Source organism: Plectropomus leopardus, chromosome 8 (assembly GCF_008729295.1).
Source record: "Plectropomus leopardus isolate mb chromosome 8, YSFRI_Pleo_2.0, whole genome shotgun sequence".
In the NCBI taxonomy this organism is placed as follows: domain Eukaryota; kingdom Metazoa; phylum Chordata; class Actinopteri; order Perciformes; family Serranidae; genus Plectropomus; species Plectropomus leopardus.
In genome coordinates this window covers 14,164,448-14,180,289 of record NC_056470.1, presented here as the reverse complement: position 1 = coordinate 14,180,289, position 15,842 = coordinate 14,164,448, and the positions used below count along the sequence as shown (strand labels likewise).

General features: G+C 40.0%; 1 protein-coding gene across 1 annotated transcript in view; it reads left to right on the top strand.

Moving 5' to 3' along the window:
* Positions 1-12,867, top strand: part of cntn3a.1 (contactin 3a, tandem duplicate 1) — a 103,203-nt gene extending 90,336 nt beyond the window's left edge. The window contains exons 15-23 of the mRNA XM_042491562.1: positions 2,588-2,746; positions 2,951-3,100; positions 3,802-3,872; positions 4,963-5,197; positions 6,405-6,520; positions 6,789-6,975; positions 9,083-9,195; positions 11,572-11,740; positions 12,568-12,867. Of these exons, the coding sequence (XP_042347496.1) occupies positions 2,588-2,746; positions 2,951-3,100; positions 3,802-3,872; positions 4,963-5,197; positions 6,405-6,520; positions 6,789-6,975; positions 9,083-9,195; positions 11,572-11,740; positions 12,568-12,659 (1,292 nt within the window). The 3' untranslated portion in view covers positions 12,660-12,867. The remainder of the gene's footprint in view (positions 1-2,587; positions 2,747-2,950; positions 3,101-3,801; positions 3,873-4,962; positions 5,198-6,404; positions 6,521-6,788; positions 6,976-9,082; positions 9,196-11,571; positions 11,741-12,567) is intronic.
* The last annotated feature ends 2,975 nt before the right edge of the window (positions 12,868-15,842 follow it).

The following is a 15,842-nucleotide window of genomic DNA, read 5'->3' as shown; positions in this document are numbered from 1 at the left end:
GGATAGAGAATCTCATGTTTATTTCATGTCATTTTCAAAAGGGAGACTTTTTACACAAATTTACATTAAAAAGTTGTTTCAGGTCTTAATTAAAGTGATAAAGCATTTGTTCAAACAAAACTAACACTTCTGTTTTCATTCCTTAAAGGGTCATTCTGACTAATAATAGTAGTAATAATTCTGTAATACTGTGATACAATGAAACCATGATATTTTCTGTGACAGTTATCATACCGTGAAAATCTTATGCTGCTGTAACCCTAATTGTACAATATATAGACAAAAGGTTGTGACGTCAGTCATTTTTTCTGACCTTGATATCTGCGTTTGTTTGTTTGTTTACAAAAAGTATGATACTAGAACAACAACAGGGTTGTGCTAACCATTATAACATTTGGTTGCTGCGCCTAAGCTTTTTTTTCACCGGACCTTAAGCCAAATAAGTAGTAAAAAACTATTCTGGGACATATTTTCTATCAGTTTGGTCAGACTGCTTCTGCCCTGTTGTTTGCTTTCTGTGTCTGAGTTTCACCATGGGCAGGCCTCAGGCAACTCCTACTGATGGTTACTGACCAGCCAGAAAGTTTGGAAGAATAAATCCAGTCTGGTTTCACTCCACAGCTTCGGTGTGGGAGCATTTTGGGTTTAAGTAGAGTGAAAGAGGAGAGCCCATTTTTGTGTGTTGTGTACACATATCTATTACACGTCCCTCCGTCCTGGGAGAGGAATTCCTCTTCAGTTGCATTGCCTCTGGTTTCTTCCATTTTTACCCCATTACAGGTCTTTTGAGGGGGTGTTTATTACTTATCTGCTGTGACGCTCCTGGGACAGAGGATGTAATATCTTGTACTGAGATCTGAGGCAAATTGTAATTCGTGATATTGGGCTATAAATAAAATTATAAATGGAATTCAACTTAATTTAATGAGCCAGTACGTCAACTTTGTTTAAAGACAGTGGTACCAAAAAAATGACAATAAGGAATTAGTGACTCCTCTTTCAGGTCAAATATTTAATATTTCTTTTATTGCAACATTGTTAACAGAGCCCAAGAGTCTTTTATTTACTTTGGTGTTTTGGTGTGTGGTTTCATTTAATTTATTTATTTTGACTGAGGATATTTTAACATTTTAACATATCAAACCTGCTACTAAGAATTTTAGTAACCATTAATTATTTCCGATAGCCATACTTTAACAATTGGTGACCCTTGCGTGACACCTAATCACAAAAAGGGTTGCCCTGTGTCAAAGCCAAATCCCTACAGAATCTTGTCATCATCTTTGAAGGGTATATGACTTTTGACCATCATGTTACGAAGCTTGTCCAATCTTTTTTCTTCAGTTGAAAAATAGTGTGAGCATCAAATGTATCTTGTCCATTACAGATCTTGAAACATTAATTCGTACTTAATTTTCTCCCGTTTATTTTAATTCCCTGTTCAGTGCATCAGTCAAGCTGCCCTAAATCATTTCCAGTTGGTTCAAAATGTAGCTGCAAGGCAATTAACTAGAACCGTCAGTCACATATTACACTTGTTCTCGTATCCTTCTTTTGACTTCCTGTAAAATTCAGGATATACTATAAGATTTTGTTGATTACATATAAGGTAGTACATGATCTTCCCACAGTTACATTTCTGATCTCCTCATATCCATCCCACACTTCGACTGCAAAACAAAAGTGATCGTGTATTCACTGTTTAAGCCCCAACACTTTGGAATCATCTTTATCACTTCATTAGATTTGCTGAGTCTTTTGACTGTTTTACTTAGCTTCTAAAAAGCTATCACTAAAGGCAAGCCTTTTTTTTAGATCTCCATCTCTGTCTTATGTTCTGCTTTGTTATAGTGTGGTCTGTCTCTCATTGTGCTGGTTTTTATATTGTAACTTATTTGTCTTGATTTATTTCTTGATTCATACTTTTAAGTGTGTGTGTTTGAAGCACTTACTTACCTTTGCCCACCTACAGGAAACCCTGTGCAGCAGTGGTTTCCAACCTTTTTGATGTCTAAGCCCTTAAAATCAAGCAATATTTATTTATGACCCTTCATCACACATTTACGTACTGTATGTTATGAGTTGTGCATTTGTTAATCTCCATTATAATATCCTTAGATTGTTTTATTTCAGTCTTTAGAAGAGGTGAAGAAGAGAAGAATGAATATGATTTTACACATATGTTTTCGTCTGTCCAATCCTGATAATAGTCTCATGACCCCCCATGAGTTACACTGCAAACCCTTGGAGTGAATCTGATCCTTCCATTGGGAACCACGGCTGTAGGGCATGTTATGGTCTTTTTATTCTCTAAATTATACCCCACCTAAGAAAAATATAACATGAGATGCAAAATCTACTTATTTTGTTCTGCTTGTAGATTCTTTTGCTTCTTTTCTGCCATCAGTGCAACATTGTTTTAAAGACTGGTGATACTTCAGTATTGCATTCACATTGTCCCAAGACTGTCTCTAATCAGTTATGTTACATCTGCCTTAAGCCTGGCCCACTCACTCGCCTCTTCATTAATCACTACAGTATAGTATATCATCCTCTGTAAGTGAACATTGATGAATCATCCCTCCAGGTCCCCCAGGCCCCCCTGTGGACTGTCAGGTGACTGAGATGACAGAGACCACTGCTGCTCTGTCCTGGGGACCCGGGATGGACAACCACAGCCCCATCCTGAGCTACACCATCCAGGCCAGAACGCCCTTCTCTCTGGGGTGGCAAGCCGTTACCACTGGTAGGCTGGTTTCATCTGACAGTCTGAGTGTAGGTTGTGTGAAGTTTATGGAGCAGATAAAAAAGAGTGAGTGGGCGTGACTGGTATCTTTTTCAAACACCACACACGAAGTGACAGTAAATAACACATCACCAGCTTGGCTAACTTTCAGTGGCAGATCTTTGCAGGGTTTTGATGAAAGGTTATTTCTGTGATGTCTCTCAGTTCCTGAGCTGCTTGGGGGGAAGCAGCTGTCATCCACTGTCATTGACTTGAGTCCCTGGGTGGAGTACGAGTTCAGAGTCCTGGCAACCAACAGCATAGGAACAGGAGAGCCCAGCAAACCCTCCAAAAAAGCGCGCACCAAAGAAATGCGTATGTATCGGGAGCTCTTTACGTTTCCTCTGCTGCCAACAGTGACACTAATTGTTTGCAAATTACGCCCATTATATACAGAGAGATCCTACTTCAGGATGGTAATTAGATCTCTTCAAAGAACTGTATTGTACCAGTGTATTCTCTGCTTTCTTAGGGGCACACAACACATGAATGAATTAAATTCACAATAAATATGTTGATGCCTGGCAGCTTCAGTCTGACAGTTTCACCTGTTTGTCTGTGTGGAGAGAGAAAAATAAGTCCCTTTTCAGGCAGTGCATAGACAACACACATAATAGATATAGTGCCGTTGGTTCACAACCAACATGCATCAAATCTAGTCACATAAGGGATAAAAAGAGTGTTAATTTTACATTTTACATTGAATGACATTTAAAAAAACACAGTGAAACATAATACTCTATTGAATTACAGTTACTTGATTATACAAACTTATACTTATTTTATACTTGCTTTTTTCAATTTTTTTTCTCAGCTGTTTGCCTTTTTTTTTTTAAGTTATAGAGTGAAAGGGGGAGAGAGAGGGGATAACATGCAGCAAAGGCTGCAGGTTGGAATCAAACCAATGGCCACTGCAGCGAGGACATAGCCTTTGTACATGGGGCGCCTGTTCTACCAAGTGAGCTACTGGGCGCGCCTACAAACTCGTACTTCTAACACTGTGGTTAATCTGTTAGTTCCCAGGGTTACTCCGGCCAGAGTGAATGGCGGCGGTGGAGGACGTTCAGAGCTGGTCATCACTTGGGAGGTAAACACTTTAAATTTTTGTTTGTGTGTTTAAGTGAGTTGATATTGATGTGAATGTGTTCTTGTTCGTACTACATTCGTATGCACACTTGAAATTGATTTTAATGTATGTATATATATTCACTTGGACAATTAAAGTCCTGGATACATGTAAGAAATTCTTGTTGAAACTTGTAAAAAGACTGGGAATTGTCCAGTACTGAATTGGGGAGTAGTTAGACTGTTCAACCATGTTTCACTGTTTCTGTGTCCAGGATTTTTTTGGGTGGGCCTAGAAGTATGCTCAATGACGGTCTGTAATAATACTTAATGTAATCCCTTCTTTACTTCATGAAAACTATGTTACTACTAACATTAACACACATAGCATCAGTATATTTTTATATATATATATGATGTTGGTATGTGCTTTGTGCTATCATTAACTGCTGTTACCTGCTGAACAAGAGGCTGTTGCCGTGCAGTGGCTCTCGTTCCCTGGTTTGGAGGGTGTGTGCCGTGCAACTACAGACTTTGTGTCCTCCCAGGGTGTGTGTATGGGATTGCTTCTGAAGTAGCAGCTAACAAGTGTCCGTTGTTAAGAATTGGCTTCTCTTCATTTCAGCTTTTATTGCGGACAAGCCCTAATCATCTCAGAACATTGAATACTGATTTTTTCCACAATTTTGAAACCTAGTATCATATACATGGCAATTGTTTTAATTGCTCAAATTTGGCTGGGTGGTTAATTGTACATTTTTCTATGGTGTGACAAACTCATTACACATTTATTTTTGCTTTACCTTGACTTAAGTATTTGTATGTTTCTGACTTCACTTTGGTTTGTTAATTTATTTAAATTTTATACTGGAATGAACAGTATTAAGAACAACTTTACAGCTCTGTTTGGATAGCTCTATTTTATTCCTCCTCAGTATAAAAACCACTTAACCAGACTGAGTGATAAGTTCGTGCAAGGCTTGCAAGTACAGTACCACCCTCAGCACTTTTCCTCTAAGTGCCATAATCCGTGCATAGCTGCATTTCTTTTAGGTATTAATATCTTTAAGATCAGTCATCTTGAGTCATCCCTCTGACTCATACCTCCTTAGCCTGTTCCTGAGGAGCTGCAGAGCGGTCCAGGCTTTGGCTATGTGGTGGCTTTCCGCCCACTCGGGGCACCGGGCTGGATGCAGGCTGCCGTCACTTCCCCAGATGCCTCTAGATATGTCTTCAAGAATGAGAGCATCCCTCCCTTCTCCCCGTACCAAGTCAAAGTTGGGGTTTACAACAACAAGGGGGAGGGCCCCTTTAGTCCAGTGACGACCATCTACTCCGCAGAGGAAGGTGTGTACTATTACAACTATATGGCAAGACGTGTTAACTAAACTCTGGGAATGTATAACACAGTCATTGCAGATCGCATGAGTTTGAGTCTTATAAGATTTTATTTTCAGTTATCTTAAACGAATACTTAACCCCCCAAATGATCATCTATCAATTACTAATCCTGTGTTATGTTGAAATGATGAAGAAAACCCTTTAAAGAAAGAAAACTGTTTATCTCACATGCCTACAGTGAACAAAGAATCCCAAATCTATATAATACACTGCTCATTGGTGTAGTCTTGCTGTTGTTAAACACGGACCCCTATGAATAAAATGAATAAATATTTTTTCTCCATTTTTGCATTCTTCGTTAACTGTGGAGGCATGTAAGAAAAACAGTTCTTCCAGAAATCAGCGTAACACAGGGTGAGTAATTGATATACAAATCCTCATTTAGAGTGTGAAGTATTCCTTTAAATACCCTGTGCTGCAAAGCCATGCATGAACAAGACGTAGACCAACAACTTGCTGGTTACACTCGTCAATTTTTATATACTCTCACTAAAGGTGAACACTGGAAATTGTTTTGTATTTTATGGACTGAGTCCAATATCCTGTTTCCAAACACCTTGGAAGTCTGAGAAAACATATTTTTTCAAACATTGTCTGACTATGATCTATGTGGTCCTACATCAATACAAAACTTTTCTGCCAAAGTTAAAACAATTTGTGTTTTTTCACTTTGTCTGAGCTTGTCCCACTGGTTTGAAGTGGGCAGGGCTCAGATAGAAAAACAGCCATGTCACACATTTTTAAGCACCAATTGGGATTCAGAAATAATTAAATTGAAATTTCGCGACAGTTTGTTGGGTTGTTTGCAGTTGCTGAGACCCACACGGTCCGTCTTATCTGATCAGTTCCCTCTTGCACAGTCTTACGAAGTAGATCAGATGAGTTTTTTATTAGTTAACTCTGTTTTTTTTCTGAACTTAATTTTAAATTGTTGACATTTAATGAGGAATATTAAACGTTATAGTTTTCGGCGCTGTTACATTGTATGCAGTGGACTTTCTGGGACTTAATATTGGAGTACTCACTCCTCCTCACACAGTGATATGGATAGATTGGCTGGAGCTACAGTGTATTCAATAAGTCATTCTGAGGACGTGGGTGGAAGTGAATCTGTGTCTTCCTCCTTATCCTGACTATCCTGTGTGTCTTTCAGAGCCCAGCAGAGCTCCAGGGAGGCTGAGGGTGAGGAGTGTATCAGCGTCCGAGGTAGAGGTCACCTGGAAGCCGCTTGCCTGGAGCAACAACCGCAGACGCATCCTGGGCTATGAGGTCAAATCAACACATGCCCACACAATAGGAATTGCACAAATGCAGTGCCAACAGCTAGTGGCATTATATCTTGGATAACAATGTGATGACCTTTTTTGCATTAGCATCTATATAATTATTCATTCATGGAGTAAACTGCAGTATATGAGCATGATGAAGTCCTCCATGGTCTGTGCCCATAATAGTGCAGTTACAGATGGAAGTTTTAAGTAACAAATCAGAGGCAAGCTGATAAAGTATAATCTGTGTATGTGTTGTGTGTGTTTAGTTGCAGTACTGGGGTGAGAGGAAGAAGCAGGACACAGCCAGTGTGATCAGGACAGTGGGGAATAAAACTTCAGTGCTGATCAGGGATCTGGAGGGGAGCAGTACCTATTACATGTCCCTGCGGGCCTATAACAGTGCTGGAGTCGGTCCACAGAGCATCATAGTCAATGTCACCACCAAGAAACCACGTAAGGACACTCAACACAATGAGGGGGGTGACTGTGACTTTTTGTGCATGGTTTTAGTTTGTTTTTACCTATGGTTAAAGGTGCATGGTCATTTTGTTTAAATTTCCTTTCAGAGAATATGTTTCAGTAATTAGAGTGAAAGTAGGAAATATTCAAAACATCAAAATAAATTCTTAAGATTTAAAATCAAGTTTTAGTTGGCTGTGGTGAAAAAAATCCTGAAATTCATTATGCAATTCCATCAACATATGAGACACTGGTCAAAGATCGAGCTTTTGATTTTTGCATTTCTTCACTGTAAGTTAAATGAAGATAGAGCTAGGCAATATATTAATAATATACTGATATCATGGTATGAGACTAGATATTGTCTTAGATTTTGGATATCTCAATATCATAAGTGTTGTCTTTACCTGGTTTTACAGGCTGCATTACATGAAAGTAAAATAATTTATAGCTGTTCTGTTATTTGTCTTTACACACTTAGTCATTACACCCACATTTCTGATGATTATCAAAAATCTCATTGTGTAAATGCTTTGTGTAAGCATCAATAGGCAACCCTGCAGTATTGTTGCAATGTCAATAATGAGGTATTTGGTCAAAAATATCGTCATATTTAATATTCTCCATATCCCCCAACCCTAAAGAAAGATGAACATTTTTGCTTTAAAGGGACAGTCCACCCCAAAATCAAAAATATTTATTTTTCCTCTTGCATATAGCGCTATTAATTAATCTAGATTGTTTTGGTGTAAATTGCTGAGTGTTAGACATATCAGCCATAGAGATGTTTGCCTTCTGTCTAATATAATGGAACTAGATGCCACTCCGCTTGTGGTGCTCAAAGTACAAAAATATAACATTTGGAAAAACTCAACAGCAAATGCATTTTTACAGACATCAATACCTGTTTATTCAAAGAAGCATGCATCTACTGCTAGCACCTGGCACTACTGAGCAAGCTAACCTTACAGCTCCGCCAAGGAGGACGCCATGAATGTTTACATGTCGTGCTGTCACAAGCATGAGCCCCTAATCCATGAATGCAGGTTTCCTCCTGCACAATGATACGATTGGCGGATGTAGCTCATTAGAAAGAAAACAGTTCCTACAGAAAACTGCTTACAACAATTATCTTGAGTGACCCGGTCATGATTTCTGACATCTCTCTTGAGTTTTTCAGATGCTTGTTTTGTTTGTTTGTTTTGTTTTGTTCCATTTAATATTTTCAACACTCTGCATGTCACTCCAAAACAATCTAGGTTAATAAACACTACAGATAAGTGGGAAATAATTGTTTTAGGGTGAACTGTCCCTTTAAAGATATCCTTTAGAGGTTTGCTCTTTATCTATAGTTAGGTTTATTTAACTGCAACGTTCAGAGTTCAACTCCCTCTGAAGGGCCCTTGTTGCAGGTCTTACAGCCCTCTTTCTCCCCACATTTGAAGTCTTATCAAAATGAATAGTGTGAAACTGATGGACATCATGTAGCATTACTGTCATTTGACAGACATGCAAATCTTTGATGTTGATGCCAGTTTAATCCACGGTCACACTGTGCGATTTGACAGGCAGGCCTTGGTGGAAAATGATGAGATGTTTCCTGTTGAGGGATTCCCTATAAACAGTTAACTCCTCTTTATATCACTTTACACTTTCCTCGTTTCACCCGCGTGCCAATAAGTGTATACATGTGTGTCTTTGTGCATGTACTTGCAGAGCCCAAGTTTCAAACAAAACAGGACCCGCTCATCGTAACAGTTCTCCATGGAACCACTTATGTTTAAAACTTCACAGGGCTCTGACAGATGAGCAGAACCTTATGCTCTAATAGATAAATGTAAATTAATATCACACCTTTAATATGTCTGTTACACACTCACGTGTCTTCCTCATTTTCCCCCTCACAAACAGCTGCACACTCACTCCCACGCACATATTCCTAGAGTCACTGCTCACTCCTAACAGTGGGATGATAAACTGATAATGAGAAATCTCCTTCATGCTTAGTTGGTTCTGGACTTTACTGTTTATTGAGCGGGTGGCTTGTTGTTTTTCTCCCTCCTCTTCCTTTACCTTTCCTTTCCTCGTCCTCCTCCTCCAGCACCCAGTCAAGCCCCAGTGAAAATCATGTGGAACACTTCCAACTCCAAGGTCATCCTGAGGTGGGACCAAGTACACGCGCTGGAGAATGAGTCAGAAGTCACAGGATATAAGGTAAAAGATTTTTTACGCTAGAGAGTGCTTAAACTGGACTGCAGCTTTGACGAGTGAATGATTTTATAGATTGTAACATAACAGAGAATGACAGACTGTCAACTGCTCCATTTACTCCAGATGAGGGCTCCGTTACTTTTTTTTTTCCAGTTTTGACTGCACTCATTTTTGAATACACTGATTTTGCTGATAAGCAAGGAAGCACCTAAACCTCTCACCCTAGCGTTAATTACATTTAATTTGAAGGTGCAACAAACCATGTTCTAACTATTTCATATTGAATTTATGGTGGTGTGATGTGAAGCTGCATATTCATTTAATTTTGAAGTCCTCCACAAATTGCTCCTCTCCTTAAAATAGCAATCCCTTGGTAACTACAACACCCACATCCCATTATTTTTAGCCACAGACAAAAATTCACAACCTTTCTGATTGTTTCTCAGCAGGGGAGTCTTTTTTGGAAATTATACTAGTTGCACCTTGATTGTCATCTTCCCAGTTTGTAAGATTTTACTTATTTTTAGCAGCATCATATGTATAATACATATTTTGATGATTACTTCAGAGAATGTATTTCTGGTTGTTATGAATCCTTTTGAAGTGCCCTTTGGTTTATCAATCTGAAAAATGTTCAGACAATGATTTGAAGCCTCTTACATGTAGAATATAAAACTGGGAAATTGGTGTCTCAATTGTCTGCAGTCGCAGCACAATGCTCTCACCACATTGAGGGGTCTCCTGAGAGTAGGGCTTACTTTATCAGAGTGCATACATGATTACTGCATTTTAGTAGTTATCGACTACTCCCAAAGAGTAGTCAACTATTCGATTATTCGCAGGAGATAAACATATACTTTTTCTCACTCAATAACAATGATCAATTCATGTCCACTCATATAGGTGGGATCCATGTGGGGATGGGTGAAATACAAGCAGCATCCTCAGGGGCTGAATAATGAAGCCACCCCCATGTTAAAATGCCAAACTTCACAGCAGAAATAAACAATGTTTACAGCCTGGTACAAAAAAAATGGTTTTGGTATCTATAGTGTCAACATTTATGACAACCTTATGGAGATGTTATTTTTTTTGTTTGTTTGTTTGTTTTGATTGCTTGTTTTATAACTCACCCTTTTACATTTTATCAAGGCCAAAAATGTTGTGTTTTTTTATGGTGGGCTGCTTTGAGTGACAGGCTGTCATTGAGTCGTCACTACAGTATCTGAGTCAGATCCACCCCTCATTCCTCCACAGCTTCAGCTTCTCGTCCAAATATGGTCACTTCTGGCTCCAAAAATTCAAAATGGCTGATTTCAAAGTGGCAGTCCACAAAGTAATGGGTGATGTCGCGGTCACTACATCCATTATTTAAACAGTGTATGGTGAAATAGCAGAGTCTTCAGTTGACTCAGAGAGGCTGTTAACGAATGAGCCAATCTTATTGGATTCGCCAGCACACATGCTGGAGATACAGGGTCCGCTCCATTTCAGTGTGTCTGTGCACTCCTTAACACAGAAGAAGAAAAATCCATGTGAGATTTTCTTGTTGACAAACTATAAAACAGTAATGCTCACAATACGATTTAGTTAAATCCCGAATGACATTCACCAGTTGTCTGTCTCGTAATTGTCCTCTGACTTGTTTGTGTTTGTATGGCCCATGTGGTCGGGGTGACGTACGTGCTGCAGTAACAACGTGACTGCTTTCTTGTAGGGATAGCAGCAGCATTTACTTCTCTAAATACCTTCAATTCTGTTTATTTATGACTTAGAGTAGCATCGATCTTTTGGAGGATTGCAGAGCCAGTGTGTAGGGTAGTATGTGCTTGTGTGTGTGCGTTAGGAATGTACAGTAAAGATATCAAGTGAATGTACAGTAGTGTTTACTGTTAGTGCACTTATAAATACTGCAGCTTCTCAAGACCAGCAAAGTATGCCTGCTGTAGATGCGTTACAACTGCTTCAATACTGAACTGTGACTGAATATAGATGAACAATTAGTTGTCTGCAACGCACAATGTTGACTAGTGATTTTGATATTAGACTAGTTGGGTGTTCGGTGAAACCCCCACTATATAGTAATTCCAGAGTCAAGCTGCAGTTGACTGGATTGATGCATCTCTACACTCCCCTTATCTTTGCTGCACTCTCTCCTCTGGTGGTCCATCACAGCCATGTTCATCTATCTACAGTAAGATTCATCCTTGCTAGTTTCAGAGTCCGCACATTACATCTCATGGAGCTGACTGAAAGAAACAAGAGTAAGAACTCAGATTTTCTTGCTGATGATCAACAATAACACTCTCGGAGACCAATCATATAACGCGTGGAGAGGCTTCACACCGTGCCTCACATTGTCCTCACTGCTTCCTGCAGGTGATGTACAGCCAGGACAAACACAGCCGTCCCAGTGTGGTGGAGACCAACACCACCTCCTTGGAGTTGTCACTGCCGGTCAACCAGGACTACGTTATCCAGATTAAACCCTTCAGTGAGGGAGGGGAAGGCAGCAGCAGCCGCCAGATTACCATCCCCAAGATAGCAGGTGGGACAGCACTGAGGCATGAAACATGAAAATGATGTCTGTTTGTGAGACGTCTGTGTAAAAGCAGATGAATTCAGTTGAGCAAGTTAGGAGTCACCCATACACTGGTGTTGTGAGCATATGAAGAATTATTTTGTGTACAGTTTTCCCTCAATTTCTTTTGTCTGCCTCTCCCTAAATTGACAGACTAATGTGTGAGTGTAAAAATATGCACTGTAAACACAACAACTTCTGTAGCTGCATTGCATTATGGTCATTTCAGGCTGCTGCGCTTAGATAAATTGGTCTCTCTGACTCTGGTATGAGGTGTTTTTCCCCCATTAAATGTGATGCAAAATGGTGAGTCTTCAAATAAGCCATTTCTCTTTGACGCAAAGTATGAATATTGTGCGTTTACAGTTGTCTGAACTGTAAAAAAAAAAAAATTCTTACCCACAGACTAAGAAATATATATCATCAAACAATAGAATAGGATCAGACTTGCAAAGAATATTGGCAGAAGCTGGTTGTTTTGGAGTGTGTTTTTTTTTCTTTTTAATCAAACTGTGTCTAATGCTGTACCCACCCCACATGTCTCCAGTCTAGCAGCCATAACTGCGTGTAGTGTACTAGTGCCATCTATCGACATATTTGTGTACTCACACCACACTGTACTTCTTTGTGCTGAATTCATTGTATAATTGACTTACTGGGTGTTTTTTTTAGTCTAATAATTACCTTGAGACCTCTCTAAACATGCGTTGCGATCACACTCCAACCATGATTACAGAGCAACATTTCTTTCAAGATATACACCTGTTTGATTTTTATCTGTTGGTGTATTTCAGGCTCCATAGCCACAGGAGCAGCTTCAGAGTCCTCTGCATTTCCCTTGGTCAACCTTGCAGCGTTAATCCTCACAGCCAGGACTGTACTATGACAAACATCTGCATTTAACAGGCAGTACAGCTGCTTATTAAGAGGAGAAACAGCAGGCCAGAGACAACAAGAGGCTGACAGCCACATTTCCACCTGCTCCTTTCCCTACCCTACTGTGTCTTTCCTCCTCTTTCTACAAAGGTCTCTTTGTAAGGAAGATTCTTTTCCTCCACCTTTCTGAAGGAGTTATTGAAAGGAACTGGCTCTTTCAGGGGTTCCTTTTAAGGAAGTGAAAGGACACCGTGACTCAACTGCAGTCTCTTTGAAGATGTTTCTTTCTGTACTCCCGTCTGACCAGTGGATATTCTCATACGGTTTTAACCTTTGAGGCCCAGTGGCGTGTGATGCACAATCGGATGTGTATATGTTTTTTTTCTTTGTGGGACTGTGCCGGTTCTGTTAAACGGATATTGTATGTTCCGGACTTTTCTTGGATGCTAGGATTTTATCCCAACTAGGGATGGAGGAGACTTTACAAAGCTCATATTTATGTGAGTGAAGTTATATTTAAGCTAAGACAAGAGATGTCTTTTCCCTCCTTTTTTGGACTGTGTTTGGGAAACTTCCTGCATTGTCAAAGAAGTAAAAACAACTGTTACTAATCCCTGCCAAAAACAGGGAGCTAAGCCTCATTGCTTTATGACAAACCAGAATTTGGGACCTTTGGGACTTTGACTGGATTTTCTTCATGCTTTTACGTTACACCACATTATATCAAAACCTCAGAGTTGCCATGAAACTGACTGTAACCAAAGGTATTGAGCCGACAAGATTCAGTTCCCCCTATTGTATCATTGTGAAAAAATGCAGCGTGTAGGCCCCCAATATGGCTGCCATTGTAAACAGCAGACTTGTGTTAATTAATTGATGTCTTACCTTCCTCCCTCATCCATGACAAGTGTGTAACAAAGGCACGCTGAGCAGTGTGAGCCACATTGTTGTACACTGTATGTATGAAATCCTCAGGTCCCAAATGAGCCTTAAGTCTTATGATTATTATCCATGTTGTTATTATTCAAGAGATGTTTTATTTATTTTCCTCCTCTATTTATCCGCATTGTGTTTTGGCTCACTCATGCTATAATTTATGAATAACTGACCTTCGCTTTTTCAGAATTTTTCACTTTTGTTACTTTTTAGATCATATTTTTGGGCGTTTTTGGCTCAAAACAACATGCCTTTCTCCTATGTCTTTCATGATGAGCATTGTAATACAGTACAAGTAGCTGTGTTTACTGACTTTTCTAACATAGCTTACAAAGGAGGGATGGTATTTTACTGTCAGCTGCTGTTTGGCATGAGATTGGACAGTGTACGTACCTATGTTGCTAAAGATGTCTGAATAGATCAACCTGCTTTTAATAAACATAATGCCATTTTCTTCATTTTGTTCATTAATGTCATGAAGCACGAAGAAAGTATATGACATTTTTAAATAATTAATTTTTTTAACTTGCTCTACAATTTCATTTTTTGTTTTGTTGACATACTATCCTGTGACATTTTGACAGCATGCTATACTATGAGATTTTTAAAAATGTTTTTAAGTGACATACTTTACTAAAACATTTTTTATGATGTTTTGATGATACACCATGGTATGAAATTTTTTAGGATCTTTTATCGACGTACTATTCAGCGGCATCCATCCATCCATTGTCATCCACTTATCCGAGGCCGGATCGCAGGGCAACAGGTTGAGAATAATATTCCAGACCTCCCTCTCCCCACCAGTGCTTTCAAGATACAAGGTATGAGATACAAGGTAAATTTATTGGTCATTTTTTAAACTATGTTGAAAAAACTAAATTAAAATTTGTCCTTATATCCTACTGCATCTAGGGGAGTTGAAGGAGGAATTCAGGATTCTCACAGCCTGGGGAATGAAGCTGCTCTGTAGTTTGGTGGAACGGTAGCAGATACTTTCTAGCTCCTCCTGGAAGACCACCAGACGTTCTCAGGCCAGACAAGATATGAAATCCCTCCAGCTCATTCTGGGTCTGTCACAGGGCCTCCCACCAGTTGGACTCAACTGGCCCCTTTCAACGCGAAGGAGCATCGGCTCTACTCCGAGCTCCTTTTGTGTGTCCAAGCTCCTCACCTTATCTCTTATCAGCCACCCTAACCGCCCATCCGTCTCACACTCCATTCAACCCTGACTAATGAACAAGACCTAGAGATACTTGAACTCCTTTGCTTGGGGCAGCAACTCCCTCTTCACCAAGAGGGGGCAATCCACCTTTTTGGTAGAGAACCATGGCCTCAGATTTGAGGGTGCTGACACTCATGCTGACCGCTTCACACTCAGCCCCTAACAGTCCCTGTGCATGCTGGACACCACTGTGTGATAAAGCCTAAAGAACCACATCATTTGCAAAGAGCAGAGATGCAATTCTGAGGTCCCCAAACCAGAACCCTTTCTTCCCCCCAGCTGCGTCTTGAGATCTTGTCCACAAATAGCACAAACACAATTGGTGACAACGAACAACCCTGGTGAAAGCCAACACCTACCGGGAGCGTGCTTGACTTTATGCCAAGTATGCGTACAAAGCTCTGACTTTGGTCATACAGGGACCAGATGGCTCATAGCAGCCCCAGTGTCCTGTATTCCCTCAGTACCCCCCACAGGACTCTCTAAGGGACACGGTCATAAGCCTTTTCCAAGTCCACAAAGAACATGAAGACTGGATGAGCAAACTCTCACGACCCTTCCAGCAGCCTTGCGAGGGTAAAAAGCTGATCCACCATTCCACAACCACAACGGAATCCGCATTGTTCCGTTTGAATCCTAGGTTCGACAACTGGTGGGAGCCTCCTTTCCAGCACCCTGGAGTAAATTCTTCCAGGGACAGTGAGCAGTGTGATACCCTGATAATCTGAACACATCCTCCGGTCCCCTTTTTTGAAAATGGGAAACACGACCCTGGTCTGCCACTTCAAAGGCACTGTACCAGATTTCCAGTAGAAAACCTGTGCCAGCAAAGACAGCCCAACAATGTCCGAAATCACGAAAAAATATGCCATAGTATAGTGTGTCATCCAAAATAATGACAAAACCAACACAGTATAGTATGTCATCCAAAATCATGAAAAAAAGTCATAGTGTAGAATGTCATCCAAAGTCATGAAAAATCATCATTGTATATTATGGCGAAAAATGTCTAAATATAACATGTCCAAAAGA